The 23747-nt window shown below is 48.3% G+C and overlaps 1 protein-coding gene across 1 annotated transcript; it reads right to left on the bottom strand.

The window, feature by feature from the left end:
* Nucleotides 1-508: 508 nt before the first annotated feature.
* On the bottom strand, nucleotides 509-11495 carry AGT (angiotensinogen). Its single transcript, NM_001009032.1, is given in 5 exon segments — nucleotides 509-713; nucleotides 1577-1721; nucleotides 3317-3584; nucleotides 7385-8243; nucleotides 11460-11495. Coding segments are annotated over 4 exon segments (1458 nt in total). The 5' UTR covers nucleotides 8241-8243; nucleotides 11460-11495; the 3' UTR covers nucleotides 509-524.
* Between the last annotated feature and the right edge of the window lie 12252 nt (nucleotides 11496-23747).

Raw genomic sequence — 23747 nt, 5'->3', positions numbered from 1 at the left:
GCATCTTTCACGTGTTGTTCAAAAATCACAAGCATCTGTGGAAAAAACTAAGGTATTACAGACACTACACGGAGGTCATGTTCTTACATTCAAGACACTAAATACAAACCGAAGGCAATGCAAAAATGTATACTTTAATTTTAAAACCCAATTTTTGTTCTCAACTTGAAAAGGGAACACTTTTTTATTTCACAAACAAGCTGGTCGGTTGGAATTCTTTTTGGAACAGTAGTCCCGCGCTAAACACTGGTTCTTGCCTCCCCACCCCCATTCTCTAAAATAAACCCAGCAAACTGGGAGGTGCATTTGTGCCGCTGCAGGCTTCTACTGCTCACTCCATGCAGCACATTTAGACCAAGGAGAAACGGCTGCTTTCCAGCTCAAAGTCGACTCATTAGAAGAAAAGGTGGGAGACTGGGGGTGACACATCGCTGATTTGTCCGGGGTTGCTACCTGCTGCTGGCCTTTGCCTCAAAGGCCAGGGGCAGAGGCCTTGCCAGGCACTGTGTTCTGGGGCCCTGGCCTCATGCTGTGCTCAGTGGGTTGGCCACGCGGCCCAGGAAGTGCAGGGCAGTGGCGCTTTGATCATACACAGCAAACAGGAATGGGCGGTTCAGGGTCACCTCCAAGACCTCAGGCTTGTTAAGCTGTTGGGTAGACTCTGTGGGCTCTCTCTCATCCGCTTCAAGTTCAAAAAAAATGCTGTTCAGCACCTGCAAAGCAGCAGACATCAGGATCATTCTGAGGGCCCACTGGGTGACCCAGGGTGCTGAGGGCTAGAGGGCCGGGGTGGGCTCAGGACCTCTGTGCTGTGCACTGTCCTGGAGGGGGACATTTTCCAGCCTGCCAGGAGGATGCACAGTGTATGCCTGCCCCTCAGTGTAGGCAAGGGTGTGTCTGTGTGTAGATGACCGTTAATCGGCCACAATGGCCAAACTCACATGCCGGCTCCTCCCTAACACACCCCTTACATCCTCCCATCTTCACATTCTGCCCTGATGTCCCAGGCAGAATTCCTGGCTCCCTTGGCCATGGCCCACCAGTGCCAGGGCTTAGCTAACTTAGCACAGAGGGCTCTTCCCGCTGGCCCCCGTAAGAACTCCCACTTTCTCCCCAGCACTGAGCACAGGGCCCAGAACATCAAGGCACATCCTTGGTAGCTGCAGATGTGCATGGTGCCACATGGCAGGGGGACATTCTGTCTGCTGCTCAGCATTTCCCTGAAGAAGGGGCTGGGCCCAGGGCACCAGGTCCAGGGGTGCTTGCTGTCTTCATCCCGGTTTCAACTCCACTATAGGAACCCTGGAGGACCCTGAGGCAAGGCAAGGCCGAGCAGGACCGTGGAACACACACCTAGCAGGAGGAGGCACAGCAGGGATGGGGAGGGATTTGCTGCTGTGCACCTGGAAAGCCCCAGAGTGCTCTGGCTACTTCTCTCCCACCTTTGGCCCTACTCTCCGCTCCCTCTTGCCCTGCTGGCCCCACCCATAGCCTCCTCTGTGTCCCTTCCATCCATGCCTCCCACCCTGTGAACACTCGGAACCCAGGTCAGGCACAGACACAGGCTCGCACATACCTCCCCCACCCTGATGCGGTCATTGCTCAGTTTTTGCAGGTTCAGCTCGGTGTGCAGAATGGCGGGCAGCTCAGCCTGGGCGAGCAGGTCCTGCAGGTCATAAGATCCTTGCAGCACCAGTTGGGGCATGGTCAGGTGGATGGCCCTGGGGAGATGATGCACAGTTAGGAAGGCTCCAGGCCACACAGCGAGCGCTCTCCCAGAGGCCAGGCAGGCATATGCTCCTTGCACCCAACCCTGACGACAGGGATGTTTGCTCCCCCCATCACCCAACTAAGTCATCCTCCCCCTTGGGGAAAATTTCGGCAAAACCTACAATAAAAATCCTTCATGTCATTTGAAATACTATGCGAGGGACATAGAACATTTACCGATGAGGACCTAGGAATGGTTGTCCTTTGGTGCATTCTGTTTTTAGGTTGGCTGCATTGAAGGTGTGTTACTTGGGTAATTTTTAAATGCTATTCTCTAAAATAATGCACTGTGTCTTACTACTGCCACAGCAGTGTTCTTGATGACATGACACCCATGAAAAGGAGAGAGGCGGGAGGGTACAGTGTCAACCTCGTGCTTGACACGTTGCTATGTCAACTCGATTGATCTTCGTATAGAGCCTCTTCCATCTTTTGGCATCCTTCAGAGCCCATGGACATTTCCAGTGATGTATCAAGCACTTATAAGAGCTGACAGTATACCCATGTTTACAGGGTACACTGCACTATTCACAGCAGCTCAAAGGTGGAAGCAACCCACGTGTCCGTCGATGGATGAGTGGATACACAAAAGGTGGTAACCACATGCAATGGAATATTATTCAGCCTTCAAAAGGAAGGACATTCTGACATGTGCTACAACATGGGTGAACCTCGAGGACATCGTGGTGGTTGCCAGGGGCCAAGGGGAAGGGGAAATGGAGAGTTAGTGTTTCAGCAGGACAGAGCTTCGGTTTGGGAAGATGAGAAGATAAATGGAGATGGACGGGGGTGATGGCTGCACAACAGTGTGAATGTGCCTAGTACCACTGAACTGTGCACTCGAAAATGGTTACGATGGCAAATTTTGTTATGTATATTTTACCATCACAATTTTTAAAACATAAAAAACACCCAGAGTTGATGTCAAGCCATCGTGTCACTCAATGCCTGCCTCTGGGAGCAGATTTCCAGGCCTCGATGATCTGGGGTGATGTGTAGTTTGAGTCCAGGGCTCTGTGGAAAGGAATTGCAGCAGGAAAGAGGAGCTAACAACACCTATCCCCACCCAGCCGCCAGTCGCCAGCAAGGGCGTTCTGGAGTCAAGGACGCTCCCTGAGAAGGTCCCACCCCCGCTCACGCGAAGTCCGAACCCTCCTGGCAAGTCAGTTCCAAGAAGCTCTTGGATGACACAGGTGTGCTGTGTGTCAGGTGTGGGGCCAAAATGGTCCTCTCTCAGAGGGCGGATTGCAATGTTTTCTCCCCCTCCGAAACTACCAGGCAAGTGTAAGTGTAGAAAAAGCATTCTTCCTCTCCTCCTTTACCTTGCCTGCACTTGAAAGACAGACACTAACTGGAGAGCTGGGTGCTGGCTGGATGGAGGACTGGTAGACAGACACACAGGCCGCCTGCCCAGCGCCGTGCCACCACGACCCTGCCCTGCTCTGCACCCAAGGCTCAGCTCAGGTGTGTCTACTCCCCACCCCGCCCCCAGCCTGGGCAGGACAGTGTGGCTCCCACATTCCAGGGGAGACCGGGAGGCTCCTACCGGGGAGACAGTTTCTTCATCCAGTTGAGGGAGTTTTGCTGGAAAGTGAGACCCTCCACCTTGTCCAGGTCAGAGGCGTAGTGAGGCTGGATCAGCAGCAGGCAGGCACTCTCAGTGAAGGGCACTTGAGTCACCGAGAAGTTGTCCTGGACGTCACTCCAGTGCTGGAAGGTGCCCATGCCAGAGAGCATGGGAACAGACACTGAGGTGCTGTTGTCCACCCAGAACTCCTGGGGCTCGGCCAGCAGGGAGAAGCCCTTCATCTTCCCTGAAATCCAGACAGGAGACAGGGAGGGAAGAGTCACCCAGGACAGGGGCAGGAATGAGGGCTGGCAGACAACAAAGGCCCAGATCCTGCCCCTCGCCCTGCCTCAGCCTCCTTCCTTGGCCCGCCCCAGGCCACTCTGCATTCTCCTGGCCACAGGACCGCAAGTGTGGCTCAAATCTTTCTCCTGTAAAATGCAGCCATTTGAGTTCACTGAGGCAGCCCTAACCGCCACCTGCAAGACACACAACATGCCAGGCACCAAACCGGGGGTTTTGCATCTGTCACCTTAAGGGACATACGCCACTGGTACCTGCCAGGTCAACTCAAACCTAGAACTGTCCTGACCCAAAGGCTGTGGTTTGACACACTCACTTTTTAAAAAATTTAAGAGATGTTATTTTTTTAGAGTGACTTTAGGTTCACAGCAAAATTGAGCAGAAAGTACAGAAAGTTCCCATATAACTCTTGTCCGCCACTACACAGCCTCCCCCGTGATCAACATCTCACACCAGAGTGACCCATTTGTTGCAACTGACGAACCTACATTGACACGTCCTCAGCACTCAAAGTTGATAGTTTTCTTTGGGTCTCCCTCCTGGTGTTTTACATTCTGTAGGTTTGGACGCACGTAGAATGACATGTGGCCACCACCGCACTATCCCACCACTCCTAGAGGCCCCTGCTCATACTCGCTTTTTAATCCATGTCTAGCCCCAGCCATGGCAGAACCCGCCAGCTGTCCTGTGGGCCCCACCCTCCCCCATCACAGTCATAGAATACAGAGCGGGCCACGCAGGCCCCGGAAACGAGGGCTCCATTCCTCAGCAGCCCTTGCTACTGGGGAGACTCACACAACCTCGTTGTGATGAATGGATTTGCACACTGGGCCTTGGGGGCAGGGGTGAGCCCTCTGTTTCCCCTCCTGCTCACAGGGCCGTGGAGATGACAGAGAACTCGGGAGAGCCCGTTGTGGGAGAAGGACACAAACTTGTGTGTGAGGCAGTTACGTGGGGTCTTTCCATGACAGCAGCCCACCCTCTGCCTCGACCTTACGCCAGCACATCCCTGCCCTCGGCTGTCCTCCCACGCATCCTGAAAGGCCTATTCTGCAGTTGTTCTTAGGAGAATAGGGTGAAGTTGTGTATGAGTTTGTCACAGAACAGTCCCCTGGGCACGTGGCACTTGGGAGTCTGAGTAGAGATGGTTCAGAAACAGTGAGGTCTCCCTTTGTACTGAATTGGAAGTCCCAGCATGAAAGTAGGGCAGCTGGGAGGACAGAACTGGCAGGCAGGAGCTGGGCATGGCTGTGCCTCCCCTGGATCCGGGTCTCGTAAGAAGGCAGTGGCAGACCTGGCATATTTCTCGTCCTCAGTCCTCGGAGCACGCAGTCTCGGAAGGGCATGTGAGCGGGAAACTGCAGGGTTCCCCTTGCACGTTCCCTGCAGGGACCTCGGTGCTGCCCACCTGGGCTGGCAAAGCTTTTAGTTTAGAGGGGGGAAAAGGACAATTCTTTTCTTCCAACAAACTAAACCAAAAAAGGGAAGCTGCCTCCCAAAAGACGCTGGGATTTGACATGAGAGTGGCTGCCGTCTTCCCTCTGCTCGTCTGACACGCACAGCTCACCATTCTCATCCGGAGGCTAGGTAAATCTGTCGAGGTCAAGTCAGGACCTGGTGTCATGGAAACTGCCAGGGCCAGCGCCCCATGCTCAGGAGCACAGCAAGCACTGGGCAAACGGTACCCTGGAGCCCATCAGGCCCCAGATCCTCAGGTCCTCTCTAGTGGGACACATCTAGCTGCCTGCTGAGGTCACGTAAATAGAACATCATTGCTAAAGGGAAACCTAGAGGTCCTGAGACAGCCCCCGATCTCCTCACTGGACAGACCATGTGGGCAGGAAGTGGCTGCCTCCTTTGACGGAAACTGAGGCCAGCAAAGGTTAGGAAGTGGGGCAGGGTCAGGGCAGCATGCGGTGGAGGCCGGCGAGGATCCTGGGCTTCCTTTGAGTCCCGATGTGGTTGGCTTTTTTATTCTTCCTCCTCTTCCTCCTGGCCTGGCTCTGTGGTCTGGGTCAGGTGGATGTGCTCTCTTTCGAAGGGAGACCCATTTCAGACGCCACTGGCTTTCTTGCCTTTGCCTTCTGCAGGACCCTCCTTCTCAGTGAGCGCTCCTCCCAGCACTTCTCCTAGGGACAGCAGGCTAAGTCCATGTGTCCCTGCTCTGCCCTGCACAGTGTGCTGCCACCCTCAACCGGGCAACCCTCGGGCTGGTCTCTGCCCCTGTGACCAGTCAGTGCTAGGGCTGAGCAATCCCCCCATCTATCACCTCCCCCTGAACCCGAAGGGAAAGACCTCAAGGAGGTTGTCGTGGTAAGAAAAATCACTATGCGCCACTGAACCTCTTTCTCCACGGTCTTGTCTTTCACCTCCCACCTGGCTCTCTGTCCCTCACGAGGTTAACATCTTGACAGAGCCTCCTCAGTGTCTCTTAGACACACCCCTCAGCCCCACCCCACCCATGGATTTGCCGAGCTGCTCCCTGAGCACGTGTTCCCGTGACTGTGTGCCTGGACTCTTGCGTAACCTTCAAACAATCCTCCCTGCCTCCAGTCCGCACACGGCAGGCTTCCGGGATGACCTCTGAACAGAACGCGTCCCCATTCCCACACCTACCAAGCATGGCGTTCAAAGTGTCTCCAGCTCTGCCCTCCCCAGGCCCATTTTCTGGTTCAACACTCATGCCAAGCCAACCGCCCCATCCTCGTTCCTTGCCCCAAACTCTGCAGGCTGGGCTCATCATGCTTGCTCCTAGCTTCACCAGCCCTGTTTCCCTCACTGCCAGGCAAGGCCTGCTCTCCACTCCCCAGTGACCTCTGTCCTCTGAGGGCTCCGAGGCTTCCCTGAGTACCTTGTGGAGCACGTTTCCCTGCAGCTCCAAATCCTAGGCATTTGCCCATTGACCTTTAAAAGCCTGGAGGCAGGGCCTATACAGCCCTCCTCTGGCCTCCTCTGAGATGCCAGGCTTAAAGTCTTACAAGTAGCAAATCCTCAACAAGTATTTGTTAAATGAATGCTTTAAGCAATCTGTGGCTGGGTGCAGTGGCTCACACCTTTAATCCCAACACTTTGGAAGGCAGAGGTGGGAGGATCGCTTGAGGCCAGGAGTTCAAGGCTACAGTGAGCAATGATGGCACCACTACACTGCAGCATGGGTGACAGAACAAGACCCTGTCTCAATAAATTTAAAAAAAAAAAAAAAATCAACAATCTTTGTAGTAGAGGGTTTTCAGTAATGCCCCTCCTAACATGAAAGGGATTTAAGCAAGCCAATTGCTTATTTCTGCATGGGCCAGGGACCCCAGTTCCTGACCTTCTCAAGAGATATGAACCTGTCCCTTATGAGTGTAGAACTCGGCTGTGGGGCCAGGAGATGTGGGTTTCAATCCCAGGACCCCCACTGGTGGCTGTGCCATCTTGAGCAAGGCACTTTGTTTCTCCGAGTCTCTATTTCTTCACTAGTAAACGAAGGCACAAATACCTCTTCACCACATCATAAGGGGATTAAATGATGTAAGAAAAAGGATGTTGTATAGTCGTGCACATAGTAGGGCAGCAGGTCCAGGAGGTGGACGGCCCATCCAGGGACCCAGCGGAGCAGCCACTTCCCCACTTCTCAAGGGTGGTCACCAGGTATGTCCGCAGGCCTGCCCCCTGCCCATCTCCAAGGCCTGACCTGCTGATCTCAGCTACATATTGGAAACTAAGTCCTAGGGCCAGAGCCGGCAGAGGGGTTTGCCTTACCTTGGAAGTGGACGTAGGTGTTGAAAGCCAGGGTGCTGTCCACACTGGCTCCCGTCAGGGAGCAGCCAGTCTTCCACCCTGTCACAGCCTGCATGAACCTGTCAATCTTCTCAGCAGCGACATCCAGTTCTGTGAAGTCCAGAGAGCGTGGGAGGACCACAGGGGTATAGAGAGCCAGGCCCTGCACAAACGGCTGCTTCAAGTGCAGGCCTGGGGCTGTGAACACGCCCACCACCGTGGACAGCAGCAGCTGGGCCTGGCTATCAGCCCTGCCCTGGGCCACCAGCAGGCCCTGTACAGCCTGCAGGGCAGAGAGGACCTTGTGTGCATCCAGCCGGGAGGTGCAGTTCTTGTCCTTCCAAGGAACACCCAGGATTGCCTGTAGCCTGTCAGCTGTGTGGTCCAAGGCTCCCAGATAGAGAGAGGCCAGGGTGCCAAAGATAGCCGTTGGGGAGAGGACGGTGGCCCCATGGACCACGCCCCATAGCTCACTGTGCATGCCATATATACGGAAGCCCAAGAAGTTGGCCAGCATCCCGACCATCGCAGCCCTCAACTTGTCTTCGGTGTCAAGTTTTGCAGCGACTAGCACCAGCTGGTCCTGTAGGGCCTTTTCATCCACAGGGGATGTCTTGGCCTGAATCGGAGCAGGTATGAAGGTGGGGTCTTTGGGCTTCCCGGCATTGGCCTTTGCCAGCTGCTCACAGGTACTCTCGTTGTGGATGACGAGGTGGAAGGGGTGTATGTACACCCGGTCACCTGCAGCCAGGCCAGCCCAGGCCACGAGGCAGAGGATGGTGGCCCTCAGGCTCACGCCGGCAGGAGCCATCTCAGACTGGGGTGCTCGCTTCCACATACCCTGAAATAACATTTTGCAAAGGGTGAAAGGTGGTTATTAACTGACCGTTAAGTGCCATCTAACCAGATTTTTCATTGTCTCAATATTCCCTGTCACCATTTAGCCCAGAATAAATCCATTCATGTCTACAAAAAAAAGAAGAAATGGATTCAAAGCTCCATGGAAAATATCTACATGATCCAAGTGCAAAATGCACCAATATCAGCTGAATTATGTCCTACCTCCCCCAACGGCCATAATGCCTATGTTGAAGTCCTCAACCCCAGGACCTCAGAATGTGACCATTATTTGGAGACAGGATCTTTAAAGAAATGATTAAGTGAAAATGAGGCCAAGAGGGTGAGCCCTGATCTAATATGACCTGTGTCCTTATGAGAAGGGGAGATGAGGACACGGACACACACACAGGGAAGACCATGTGGGGACACAGAGGGAAGACCATGTGGGGACACAGAGAGAAGACGGCCATCTACAAGCCAAGGATAGAGGACCCAGAGGAAACCAACTCTGCTGATGGCTGGCTCCCAGGCTTCTAGCTTCCAGAACTGTGAGATAACACATTTCTGTTGTTAAACCCTCCCAGTCTGTGGTACTTATGGCAGCCCAAGCAGATTAAGACATGCTCCTGCCTGCAGCTGTAAGTTCTCTTCCTAGAGAAACAAGTGTGTGCCAATCAGTAGGTCTTTGTGGAGGCCTCCTAGACCCCTGAGATGCTCATTCGAGGGCCCTAGGGTGAGGGCTGGGGATGGTTTTTTCATCTCCCTGTGGTCCTAACATGCAGCCGGGATTGAGCACCACAGGCTCAGCCCAAAGTCCAAGTATTTCCCACGTGTCTCAACCCCAAAACCAGCTCTCAACCATCCCTGCATAGCGCTGTCCCCTGCAGAGCCCCAAAGGCATGCATACCTAGCATGGCTTGCCCAATGGTAGTTGGATTCCTTAGTCTGTGCTGGGACCAGGTATAAAAAAAAAAAAAAAAAAAGAAAATTCTCAGGTGACTCTGATATGTAAGCAGGGTTTAGAACCCCTGCCGTAGACACGGGTCCAGCACCACGTTCTCTCAAAGGCCTTGCAGCTGGGCTTCAGCCTCAGCTGCTACAAATGAAAGCTACCCTGAGACCTCCAGAAGAGAAGGTTCTTGGGCTGGCCCTGCTAATTCATTTCATCTGACTCTTCTTGATTGAAGGGATGAACGTTTATTCTATTGATTCATTCAATTCTAACATTTTGTACCACATCTCACTCATTTCTTGTGGAGGGGGGTGTACTGCAATATCGTCACTTCTTAGTCTTTTCTGTCCCCCCAGGGCTAGGCCAGGCTTCCTTGGAGCTGTAGCGTGTCATCACTGACTCAAGGCCACCTTGATGCCTAGATTTTTCTGCTTCACCTAAGCACACCCAGTCATTCTTCTTACATTGGCAGCTGGCTTCCCTCACCCAGACCCGTAACCAGCACCTGCCCTCAACACGGTGCAGCTGCTGAAGTACCTGGTGTGTTTTGTTCTGCTTCAGTCATTCAAATGCCAAAGAGACTTTGACTTTTGACCTCAGCTACCATCTCACCCCACTCCCCATGCATTTGACTCCATCCGCTGTTCTCAGGAAGAGCCACATGACATGGAAAAACAGAACAGAAAACTCTCTCTGCTGCTTGCAGGCCTTTCTGTGCAGAGAAGCCTAAGCCACCAGTTCACACCTAATCTAGACAGTCACATCAAATCAGGTCATCAGGGGAAACCTGTGGGAACCGACTGCTGGGAAGTCCTGCCTGACAAGTGCCAACTGTTCGGGGTTTGGATGGCGCTGGTCGATGCAGCCCGCTCACTGTGCTGCTCCTGCTAAGGCAGCGTCTCCAGAGACGCAATTCCATGGGCCATTTTTGAGGCAGAGACTGTCGTTTGTTCTCAGTTGTGATCTGCGGCTGCTCCCTAGGCTGGTTCCAGGTCTGCACGCAGCCGCGTCCTGGGAGTAATGGTGCCCTGAGTGCCCCTCCGCCTTCTCCCCTCCTGCCCCTGCCTCTTGGCCAGCACCTGCCCCTTCTATGTCTCCCTACTTCTCCCGGGCTGAATGCTAAAGGTGAAGATGACGGCTCACGCTCCTGTGGTGCCTGCCATTTGCAGGGCACCGTTCTCATATCAACCCCTCTGACCTCACCATAGTCCTCACCTTCCCTGAGGTTTCCCTGATGCAGTATTTCACCCTGCAGCTTTCCCCACCACGCCGAGCACTCTCAACTCTCTCATCCAGCTCCCCTTTTCCCTCCTTATAACCCTCTGTACCATGTAGTTATGCACTTATTCTGTCCAGCGTCTTTGTCTGTTTGCTCTGATGTGAATGTGAGCCCCGGAACAGGGTTCCCCCTGTTGTGTTTACTAATACAGCCCACATTCCTAGGATAGTCCCTGGGACCTACTGCATCCTGGAGAAGTAGTTAATGAATTGGTTCATGCTGGTTTGCAGAGGAACAGAGAGGTCCAGTGACTTGTTCAACATCACACAGCTGGGAAGAGACAGAACTAGGACTCAGAACCAGGCCCCCTGACTCTGTCATCCACGAGCTGAAGCACCAATCTACGCTGCCCTCGAATAAAATTGGAATCTGCCTTTTAGCTTATCCCAAAGCTTAGAAAGCACTTTCATGTTATATTAGTTCTCTTCAGCTATACCAGAGCCCCTGAGACAGGGAGCCCAGGCATCATTATTAGTTCCATTTTATAGGTGAGCAAATCGAGGTTCAGGGAGACGGTGACCAGCCTGATGACACACAGTCAGGCAGTCTGTCTCGAGGGAGAGGTAGGGTGACCACTCTGGGGATCCCAGCTGGAGACTGACCTAGCCCGGCCCTTCCCTCCAGCCCCAATTCCTGCACAAGCCCTGCTATTCCTTCTGATGGCAAGAGAACCCGGTGGACTCTTGGCCATGATGACTCTGTTCCTGTACCAGTCTGCTCCGTCCCTGAGGACCCTAACTCTTCTCAGCGGAAGCAGGAAGACCTGACCATCTTGTCCTATTGCTGAGGAGGAGCAGCTCCTCCTGTAAGACCCCGGGTGGGCACCGAGTGGGGGAAAGCCCGCGTCCGGATGACTGGTCTTATGAGAGGGGAGAGGTTTTTCAGTCATCACCGTGCCTCCTCCCGGCCTTTTCCTCCTGGCCCACAGCTCAGTTACATCTGAGAGAGACAAGGCCGAGAAGGAACTGAGGGGGCCCCCGGCTTACCTTCTGCTGTAGTACCCAGAACAACGGCAGCTTCTTCCCCTGGCCGGGTCACGAGGCCCTATTTATAGCTGAGGGGTGGGGATGGAGCTGTTCCCAGGCTGCCTGTGCACAGGCTGGAGAGGGGGGTTACATCACTTGGCCAGACCACAGGCTGGCCAGAAGGACAGATGCCAGAAGCGACACTCACGCTGGGACCTCTTCCAGGAAGTCTTAGTGATCGATGCAGAGTTTCACTGCTGAACAGAGTGAGCCGGTGCAGGGTCGAGTTACACATTTACCGAAGTTTGCAGGAGTCGGGGCCAAGGTTCCCAGAAACGGGAGCATCTCCCTAGGTGTGTGACAGCCTGAGGCCAACCACCCAGGCCTTCTGACCCAGCCCCGGGAGATGTACCCCCAAGAGGCCACAGGGACATGCAGGCCGGAGGTGCAGAGGGCAGAGGGCAGGGGAGAGTCTTGCTTAGGCAACACGGGGGCCACCTCTGACCCTGCTGCCCGCTCATGGGATGTGTGACCTTCAGCTGCTCCAAAGAGCCTACCCTGTGCAAAGGCCTCTAATAGACACTGGGAAAAACACACAAGCAAGTGAAAAGTGCCTTCTGGAAGTTTCCAGTGTAGCTGGGGAGACTGTTAAACACCAACAATAGCACAGCCAGATTGAAAGACATAAACAAAATGCCTTCAGGATGCAGGCATTGAAAGATGTGCTGTTCTGTGTTTATGCTGTACAAATTGCAAATGGTAAGTTTCACATGACCAGTAAAAGGGTTATAATTCTTATTTTCCTATAGGTAAGACTTGCTTTTGTAGTCATTATAACGGGGCATGATAGAGACCTTGGTGAGAGTCACCAGAAGCCAGTGATCACAAGTGACGCAGTGGGTGAGGCAGGTTGGGAGTGGTGATGTGTCCAGCCTTAAATACATGGTATTAGGGCACTGAAGGGACAGGAAGGAAGATCCTGCTTCAACACAAGCAGGTTCAAGGAGCCACGGCATATCCACGATGGCAGACATGAAATTACCCAGGAATGGAACATTTAACAACAAAGCAGGAAGAGATGGTGCCTGGATATGAGGCAGAAGCTGTACATTCACTGACTGAACAATAAACAAACACACAAATACCTCTTTTTTACCCATTACTCTAAATCTTCATTTAAAAAAATCATATCTCACATGGGCCTGTAAATTCTGAAATACATTTTTTAAATTACTTTGTTCCTATAGATAGGGACTCCTCAAAAATCACTTGTCTGGGGCCCCACAGCGACTTAGAGGTGGCTTTGTCTGAACAGAACATTCGGGCCAGGTACAGTGCCTTGCACCTGTAATTCAAACACTTTTTGAGGCCAGGAGATGGAGGTTACAGTGAGCTATGATTGCACCACTGCACTCGAGCCTGGGCTACAGAGTAAGACTCTGTCTCTAAATAAATAGACAATTTTAATTTAATTTTTTAAAAATAAGAGACCATTCAAAGTGCTCCTGCCTGCGAATGGGTTAGTTGGAACAGTAGAGACTGGGGTCCTAGGCCTGGCTTTGCCACTAACTAGTTGTTTGAGGATCAGCAAGTGGTTTAACTGCAGTAACAAGTAGACCTGGACACAAGGGGGAGGTAAGGATCTAGCACTGATTAAGCAACAACCTTGTGCCCAGTGTTTAAATATTTCAGCTCTTTAAAGCCTCACAATTTGTTTCATTCGTTCACTATTCCTGGTGCTCAGCATATGTCAGGGAACAAAACAAAGATCCTGGTCTTTGGGAGAGTTTCCACTGTGCCTGGGCCTCCTGCCTCAGGCCCTTGGAATGATCACTCCATTCAACAGCAAAGATAATAAACAACTGATCAGGTAACATGCTGGAAAGTGGTGTAAAAGAAAATAAAATTTCAGGACCCTCTAAATTTGGCCTCTAAGCAAGCCAAACTTCTCTTAATAATGACACGTTACTGGGGAGAACATAAGAAAATAATTTTGGTTAGATTGGACCCAATAAAGAATATCTGCTTAAACTTGTTGCAAGATTGGTTAAAAGCCCTTAATCCATGCCCAAGGCTGACTATCAGCTGGGGGATCTTCTACGTAAGGCTTTAAAGCTCATTAAAATCAATCAGAAAATTGCTAGAGAATTTTACTGAGAATGTAAATTATTCCCATAAGGAGCAGCCATTCAAACTGACTGCAGACATTTGACCCAGCTCAGATTCAGGCCAGTTTTCTTCCCAGTAGGCACCTTCTGTGTTCATTCCATCAGTGGAAGTTTCTTATGTGTACATTCCATCAGTGGAAGTTAGGGACAGAGCTTATCTGTGGCTAAATGAAGACTTTTGAATGAAAAGCAGAGGTTCTACATAGAAACCAAATAAGCCATCTAATATGGTTTGGCTGTGTCCCCACCCAAATCTCCAATTGTAGCTCCCATAATTCCCATGTGTCATGGGAGGGACCCAGTGGGAGGTAACTGAATCATGAGGGTGGATCTTTCTGGTGCTGTTCTTGTGATAGTGCACAAGTCTCATGTGATCTGATGGTTTTATAAAGGGGAGTTCCCCTGAACATGCTTTCTCTCTTTAGCCAGCCACCATGTAAGATGTGCTTTTGCTCCTCCTTCACCTTCCACCATGATCGTGAGGCCTCCCCAGCCACGTGGAACACATAAGTCCATTAAACCTCTTTTTCTTTATAAATTACCCAGTCTGTGGTATGTCTTTATTAGCAGCGTGAGAACAGACTAATATACCATCAGTCAGAATCGGATCCAGGAAACCAGCCACATATGGAGTCAGCAGAGCATGATGCATTAGTCAGGCAGGTGCTATTGGGATGTGTAGGGAAAAGAAAGAGAGATCAGACTGTTACTGTGTCTATATAGAAAGGGAAGACATAAGAGACTCCATTTTGAAAAAGAGCTGTACTTTAAACAATTGCTTTGCTGAGATGTTGTTAATTTGTAGCTTTGCCCCAGCCACTTTGACACAGCCCTAGATCCCTTAAACCTTGATTTTATACAACACATGTTTTTGTGAGCTCCAGGTTGGGTCAAAGTGGCTGGGGCAAAGCTACAAATTAACAACATCTCAGCAAAGCAATTGTTTAAAGTACAGCTCTTTTTCAAAATGGAGTCTCTTATGTCTTCCCTTTCTATATAGACACAGTAACAGTCTGATCTCTCTTTCTTTTCCCTACAGGGATGATGACGTTTGGGATCAGTTCTACTCTGTGGTTTCTGAGATGAGACTTGGTCTAAACTAGAACTCCTACTTTCCAATCTCTTGACCACCCAGCTAGTCATGGGACGAACACATAAACTCCTCTCTCCAGCAAAACTAAACCAAACCAGGAAAGCAGGAGATTATTTATTTATGTATATGATGCAATCAAACCTGGAACCAGCTGTATGAGGTAAGGAAAGAATGAAGGGTAAATACAGGAATGGGGTTTCCATTTTTTGCCTCTGAGCCAAAACTAATTGTTTCACAGGAGCCTTGTTCTCTGCTGGGATCAGAACTGCAACCCCACATCATGCCTTGGAAGAGGCATGTGAGCCCTGAACATCATTTACTGGAAAGCAGGGAGAGGGGTGGAGCCTACTGTCCTGCATCCCATGATGGATCCTTGAAGTTCCAAGTTTTCCTTGCATGACAAGGACACTTCCCAGCATTTCTGGTCCTCATTGCTGCCCATCTATATCATGGGGGCTGGAACCGGGCATTTGGAGCTCTCGATTTGTAAAATGGGCTCATTAGGGAAAAGTCCATTTCTTTCCAATAAAGAACACTCAAATACAAACAGAATTTTCTTAAGTTGGCTCACATGGGCTTTAGACTCCCGACAAATAAAACAAAATAGTCTGAGCTCCCCCATTTCACCCAGGAGAAATGGCTGTATTTTTGTGTGTTGTTTTAGAGTTGGGGTCTTGCTCTGTCCTCCAAACTGGAGTGCAGTGGCATGATCATGTCTCAAAGAATCCTCCTGCCTCAGTCTCCAGAGTAACTAGGACTACAGGTGCATGCTACCATATCTGGCTAATTTTTTTATTTTTATTTTTTGTAGAGATAGGGTCTTGCTATGTTGCCCAGGCTGATCTTGAACTACTGGTCTCAAGTGATCCCCTACCTCAACTTCCCAAAGTGTTGGGATTACAGGCATAAGCCACCATTCTCAGCCTGTTCTTTCTTTTTTAATAATAATTTTTATTGTATTTATATAAGGTGTACAGCATGATATTTTGATATGAAGATAGTAAAATGATTATGGTAGTCAAGAAAATTAACCTATCCATCATCTCACAGTTACTCATTTAGGTGGCAAGGACACGTAAAGTCTACTCTTTTAGCAAAAATCCCAAGTGCAATGTGACATTTTTAAGTATAGTCCTCATGTTGTACGCTGGATCTCTAGACTTGTTCATCGTATATATCTGCTGCTTTGTATCATTTGACCTACATCTCCTCCCTGCTCTCCTCCTCAACTCCTGGTAACCACTGTTGTATTCTCTATCTCTGTATATTCACTTTAAAAAAAAAAGATTCCACATATAAATGAGGTCATGCAGTATTTTCCTTTCTGTATCTGCCTTGTTTCATTTAGCATAATGTCTTCCAGTCATCAATGTTATAGCAAGCGGCACAGTTCCACACTGCTTTTTTTTTGTGAGACAGGGTCTCACTTTATCACCCAGGCTGGAGTGCAGTGGCACAATCATGGCTCACTGCAGTCTTGACCTCCCTGGCTTAAGTGATCCACCCACCTCAGCCTCCCTGGTAGTTGGGACTACAGATGCATGCCATGACACCTGGCTAACTTTTTTGTACTTTTTTGTAGAGACAGGGTTTCACCATGGTGCCCAGGCTGGTCTCAAACTCCTGAGCTCAAGTGATCTGCCCACCTCAGCCTCCCGGAGTGCTGGGATTAAGACATGAGCCACCATGCCTGGCCTTTATGCTTTTTTGAAGGCTGAATAGTATCCCATTTTGTGTATACAGTATGCCAAATCTTTATCTATTCATCTGTTGACAGACAGAAGTCATTTCCATATCCTGGCTATTGTGAATAATGCTGCATTGAACTTGGGAGTGCAGATATTGTTACCAGGTGTTGACTTTATTCCCTTTGGTATATTCCCAGATGCCTGCTCCTCCTACTGAATCCTTTTAGACATCATCTGATACCTCGGGCAGTGCCCTATGGACTGCTGTTGATTCAGACATAGCTGTCCATGAGCTGGAGGAAAACAGTCATATAAGATAAAGTTCTGGGAAATTTTGTGATTGCAGCACATTTCTTTCTATTTTTTATTATTATTGTTATGTTTTTTGAGACGGAGTCTCACTCTGTTGCCCAGGCTGGAGTGCAGTGGCGCCATCTCGGCTCACTGCAAGCTCCGCCTCCTGGGTTCACGCCATTCTCCTGTCTCAGCCTCCCTAGGAGCTGGGACTACAGGCGCCTGCCACCATGCCCAGCTAATTTTTTGTATTTTTAGTAGAGACAGGGTTTCACCGTGTTAGCCAGGGTGGTCTCGATCTCCTGACCTTGTGATCCGCCTGCCTCGGCCTCCCAAAGTGCCGGAATTACAGGCATGAGCCACCACACCTGGATAATTGCAGCACATTTCAAAAGTTATAACCAAGCCAATGGCTTTTCTTGTCAACAGTTGCAGATTTATAAATAAGAAATGAGTTGTTTACCTCTATCAGTGTCAACATTAGCTGACATAATTAGTGAATCCAGTTTCAGGTACTTATGAAAAATGGTGTTATCAAGCAAAAAGTGATTGCTGCCTGATGCACTAGAAGCCAAGGCTATGACTCTGGGTTTTTGACAAAAGAAAAGCTTTCTATTGCAACAGGGGTCAAGCTCAAACCTGTCTCCCTGAGATGGCTTTAAGGCAGGGCATAATTTTATTAGAAAAGGTTTAGGGGGTGGATATTGGGATTGTAGGTGATTAGTGAAAGGAAAGGGGAGGCCTAGAAAGTCCTCAGGTTTGCACAGTTATCTCTTCATGCTGCCTCAGGGGTCCCATGAGAAAATTTCAAGGGGTTAATATGAAACACGTGGTAGAAATTCAGGCCGTGACTTCACCAAGCTCACTGTGTGCAAACTCCAGTTGGCCATGGTGGTTCCAACTGATTTCTGCTAGTTTTATCTCATAAGCAGAGGGAGTTTCAGCATTTGAGCAAGTTGTTTCTTACCTTGCAAACTCAAGAATTTCTGTTAGTTACTGACTTCTTTAATCCTTTAGGGCACAATTTCAGTGGTAATAACCTGTTGGAGGCTGACTACAACCCCCTATTCCCTACCCCTTTCTCCTTTGTCCACATCCACAGAGAAATTGAGAAAATGAAACACTCACTTTCCTACTAAGGGCAGGAGGAGGCAGCCAAATGCCTAGGCAGATGGGGCGGGTCCCCGGTGAAATCCCGCCTCCAAGCTGAAGAGAGTTTAAAGCCTGAAAGCCAAGCTACAACTTAAATCCTTGGACCAGATTGAGAACTTGTCTTCCTGTTTGGTGTGCTTTCCTCTGATTGATCCCCACCCTTCACCTATTTTACATATACCTGTCCTTTCCTAACTGATTTTCTACACTGTCATGCCCACCTTTGAGTAGAGTCTTTGCTTTAAACTTTTTTGCATACTTATAAACCAATCAACACATACTCCCCATTCTGAGTCCATAAAAAGCCCCAGACCCAGCCACATGGGGGACTTTCCCACCTTCTGGTAGGGAGACCACCCCTGCATCCCCTCCCCACTGAAAGCTGTTTTATTGGTCAAAAAAATTCTTCTCTATCACCCTCACCCTTCAGAGTTCAGCACAGCTTCATTCATTCTGGGCGTGGGACAAGAACTCAGGAACTGGTATACAAGCCAGACCTGGCCCAGGGGGGCCGATTGGGTGAGGCACCTCCAGGGACAGGTAGCATGCCCCAAGCAAGGCCTCCAGCATCACCAGCGAGAGGTCCCTGACTGGCAAAGGGACCAAGAAAAATCCTGCATCACTGCTCTCCTCTGTAACCATTAGTGGTCAAGTAAGATAGTTCTGACCAATGAGACAAACAGAAATCTGTTGAGGGCTTTTGGGAGAGCTTTCTCTGTCCTTTTATCAGCAGAGTCAGTGGCTCAGACACTAACCCTTCTTCCTCCTTCAAATGTTGATGTAATGTCTGGAGACAAAACAGCCATTTTGCAACCATGAGGCAACAAGTGTAAGGACCAAAAGCCAGCAAGCAAAGAATGATAGAAAACACCTGGGTTTTTGCTTGGCATATAGAGTTATTTAAACTAGTACAAATGATTGCCTATCTCTGCACTATTGTGTGAGTACTATTTGCAGCATTTTTAGGCAAGTAAATTAGTACTGCAGAGAGTGGGACACTGCTGTAAAGATATCAAAAAATGTGGAAGTAACTTTTGAACTGGGTAGCAGGCAGAGGTTGGAACAGTTTGGAGGGCTCAGAAGACAGGAAGATGTGGGAAAGTTTAGAACTTCCTAGAGACTTGTTGAATGGTTTTGACCAAAATGTTGATAGAGATGTTGACAGTGAAGTTCAGTCTGAAGTGGTCTCAGATGGAAATAAGGAACTTATTGGGAACTGGAACAAATGTCACTCTTGCTATGCTTTAGCAAAGAGACTGGCAGCATTTTACCCCTGCCTTTAGGATCTGGGGAACTTTGAACTTGAGAGAAATGATCTGAAATAGGAACTTATGTTTAAAAAGGAAGCAAAGCGTAAAAGTTTTGAATATTTGCATCCTGATGATGGGGTAGAAAATAAAAGAACCATTTTCTTGGGAGAAATTCAAGCCAGCTGCACAAATTTGCATAAGTAATGAGAAGCCAAATGTTAATCACCAAGACAATGAGGAAAATGGCTCCAGGGCATGTCAGAGACCTTCACCACAGTCCCTCCCATCACAGGCCTGGAGGCCTAACAGGGAAAAATGGTTTTGTGGGCAGGCCCAGGGCCCCCCTGCTCTGTGCAGCCTCTGGACTTGGTGTCCTACGTTCCAACACCTCCAGCTTAAGCCATGGCTAAAAGAGGCCAAGGTACAGCTCAGGCCATTGCTTCAGAGGGTGCAAGCCCCAAGCCTTGGCAGCTTCCACATGGTGTTGGGCCTGTGGGTGCACAGGAGACAAGAATTGAGGTTTGGGAACCTAGATTTCAGAGTATGTATGGAAATGCCTGGATGTCCAGGCAGAAGTCTACTGCAGGGGTGGAGATCCCATGAAGAACTTCTGCTAGGGCAACGTGGAAGGGAAATGTGGGGTTGCAGCACTCACACAGAGTTGCCATTGGGGCACTGCCTAGTGGAACTGTGAGAAGATGGCCACCATCCTCCAGACCCCAGAATGGTAGATCCACCAACAGCTTGCACCATGCACCTGGAAAAGCCACAGACACTCAATGCCAGCCCGTGAAAGCAGCCAGGAAGGGGGCTGTGCCCTGCAAAACCACAGGGGTGGAGCTGCCCAAGGCCATGGGACCTTGCTGCTTGCATCAGCATGACCTGGATGTAAGACATGGAGTCAAAGGCAATCATTTTGGAGCTTTAAGATTGGATGACTGCTCCACTGAATTTTGGACTTGCATGGGGCCTGTAGCCCCTCTGTTTTGGCCAATTTATCCAAATGCCTGTACCCCCACTGTATCTTGGAAGTAACTAACTTGCTTTTGATTTTACAGGCTCCTAGGCAGAAGGGTCTTGCCTTGTCTCAGATGAGACTTTGGATTTGGACTTTTGGGTTAATGCTGGAATGAATTAAGCCTTTGGGGGACTGTTGGGAAGGCATGATTGGTTTTGAAATCTGAAAAGGCATGAGATTTGGGAAGGGCCGGTGGAGAATGATATGGTTTATCTCTGTGTCCCCACCCAAATCTCATCTCGAATTGTAATCCCCACATGTCAAGGGAGGCACCTGTAATCCCCATGTGTCAAGAGAGGGAGGTGACTGGATCATGGGGACAATTTCCCCTATGCTATTCTCATGAGAGTGAGTTTGCATGAGATCTGATGGCTTTATAAGTGCTTGACAGTTCCTCCTTCACACACGCTTTTCTCTCTTCTCCAGCCTTACGAAGAAGGTGTCTTCTTCCCCTTCCACCATGATTGTAAGTTTCCTGAGGCCTCCCCAGCCATGCAGAACTGTGAGTCAATTAAACCTCTTTCCCTTATAAATTACCAAGTCTCAGGTATTTATTTAGAGCAGTGTGAAAATGGACTAATACAGGCAGTTATGTGCAGCTGAAAAACATTCTTAAATAGCACAGCCTTTATTCTCACTTGGAGGCCAGAAGAACATTATTCAAGAATTCAATTCTATTAAGCATGGTATATTTCATGTTGAATTTTGGCTCCCTCTTTGTAATAGGCTTTGCTTTTTACAATTGTTTTAGTTGTTTTGTTTTTAGGGGAGTCATCAAAGTGTAGAGTATAATATTTTCCTAAGGCCAGAGCTTATCTGCTATACCCAGATGAGGCTAGTAACTCTAAGCCATGACTGAATACCAAAGCTAGTGTCATGCTTTCCTTTCCTGTTAGTTTTTATTTTATCATCTAAAATGCTCCATCCATAATTAGTCCTGTGATGTGAGTCCGAGTGATTGTTCGGCTTCTATTTTCAGTAAGATAGGAAAAATTGTTATCTTCTCTTTGTCCACTCTCAAGCAGTTTTATGGTTTTTAATTTAAGTCCACAGGGTATTGAGCTCCTCTAAGAAAATTGTATATGAGCCTGGTGATATATGCATTGTTGGTACACAGAGCTTTGTATAACAGCTGTGATCCTGAAAAACTGGACAAAAAGAAAAACTTTTCCAATGTACATTCCAGGAGCTCTCTATTTATGGTAGTTCATGGTCAACCTGGCAACTAAGGAATACTCTTACTAAACAAATAATAGCATGAACATTTATCTGTTCCAAGGATTGGCAAACTACAGCCCATGGGCCAAATCTGGGCTGGACCACCATCTGTTTGTGTAAATAAGTTTTATTGCAACACAGCCATGCTCATTAGTTTATGAATAGTCCAGGATGCTTTTGTGCTACAACAGCACAGTTGAGTTGTTGCAACAGAGAACATATGAACTGCAAAGCCTGAAATATTTATTACATGGCCCTTTATAGAAAAAGCTTGCTAACCCCTACTCTATTCTGTTAACTCAGATTGTGCATGACAGAGGAGTTAGCTCTAGACTTATATATTGTCCTTTCATTTAAAAATTAGCTTTAGAAACATCTACTGTATTTACAACACTTATTTAATGTATAATTTTATTATTCCATTCCTGTATGAAGGGATGACTATACTGGGAATTCTGAATATAATGACACCAAAATAATTAGACAATATGTTTTATCCAATCCATAATGAATATTATAGGTAGAAATAGTCACTTTGTCACCAATCGAAAACTGATTAAAAAGAATATTGCTGGCTAGGCACAGTGGCTCACACCTGTAATACCAGCACTTTGGGAGGCTGAGGTGGGTGAAACACTTGAGCCCAGGAGTTTGAGACCAGCTTTGGCAACATGGCAAAACCCCATCTATACAAAAAATACAAAGAATTATCTAGGTTTGGTGGCACGTGCCTGTAGTCCCAGCTTCCTCAGGAGGCTGGGGTGGGAAGATCACCTGAGCCCAGGAGGTCAAAGCTGCAGTGAGCCATGATCATGCCACTATACTTCAGTCCGGGTAACAGAGTAAGACATTGTCACAAACAAACAAACAAACAAACAGAATATTGCTGGCAAAATTTACATGTGCAAAATTTGAGCCTGAGACATTGGACTTGACTACAGCAGGGGAAAAATAAAACAAAAGGAAACTTTGGATCTGGCCATAAAAGAAAACTCACAGTAGCAGAAGCTATACTCAGGAAAATCTGATGAGGACAAAAATCAATTGATTAATTAGCTCTTTATTATAAGCTTTAAATGGAAAAGAATCTATCCTGATGAAAATTACTTTTCAGAAATAAAAATAGAAAATGTTTCATTAACTTTTAGAAAAATAAAAATGATTTAACTACACTACATAAAAATTGATTAAGGGATTAAATTGGTTTAATGGATTTTATTCCAGAAAATACTTTTTTGATGAAAATTCATCAGCAGCCACATAAATCTGAGTAAAATACTGTTACGTAAAATGTGAATTATCCAATGTCCTCAGTTTGTTTTGACGGGGGATGCATCCCTAGTTCAGGGATGGCCCTGGGCAGGCCTAGGGTGCTATTTCCATGTCAGTAGAGGGAAGGACCATGAAAGTAGAGACACAAAGTACCGTTTCCAAGTCTGTTATCTCCATTCAGACTTATTTGCCCTTATACTACTGCAGCAACATGTCAGTGGTCCGAAATTTGTGTGTTTGCTTTGGCACTCAGGGTTGGGAAAAGTCTACAATGAAGAGTTCTGCTCACCATTTAATAAGTTTAGATAAGAAACAGCTATCCAAATGGAAAAATATTGTCATCCTTTTCCCACCGAAGCCCCATAGTTGCAATGATATAAATATTGCTCTTGTGGGACTGAAATGCTATCTCTTGCGAAAACTGAGTTCTAGAAATAATATTTATTTAATGTTCAGTTCTTCTACAGAAAACATTGCAAAGAAATTTGGAAAGAGAAATATCAGTTAATGCCTTTCTACTGCAAAGAGAAGTAGAGAATTCAGAGTGGATCCAAGAGGCCAGTCATGGTAGGACTGCTAGGAAAGGCTCCCAACTAGAGCCAGTAGGACAGTAGTCACTGGGATTTCTGTCACCATTAGGGCCTCCTGCCAGCCATTCCACAGAGACCTAAATGACTGAACATCATCATGAAGAGAAGTGCCCACAACAACTGCTTTGCTCACCTTAATGATAAGAAGGATCAACTGCCTTATAAATGGTTCAGTGGAAATGATCAATTCACAATGTCTGGGGCTGGTATTTCTCTTAGGGACAAGGCGGTGTGTGCTATTTAGACTGCAAAATTGGAACGACTTCACTTGGCATTATGGCAGCCAGAGCCAACTTTGAATGGATCCCTGGATCTTCCAGGTGAATGGAATTTAACAAGCACAATAATAAACAAGTTATTGATGACTATGTGCCAGGACTTGTGTTAGACACTTTATATGCAATGTTCCATCTTATTCTCCCTAAGACATAGACAGTGTTATTTTCCCCCATTTCACTGATGAAGATGACAAAGAACAGAGAAGACAGATCTCAGTTAGTTAGGGAGCCAAGATTTGAATCCAAGCATTTTGTCCTCAGATACACTTTTTAAACCAGCAAACCTAC

The sequence above is a fragment of the Pan troglodytes genome, chromosome 1 (genome assembly GCF_028858775.2).
Source record: "Pan troglodytes isolate AG18354 chromosome 1, NHGRI_mPanTro3-v2.0_pri, whole genome shotgun sequence".
NCBI lineage: Eukaryota > Metazoa > Chordata > Mammalia > Primates > Hominidae > Pan > Pan troglodytes.
Note: the sequence above shows the minus strand (reverse complement) of the source record. Positions and strands in the feature narration are given on the sequence as shown.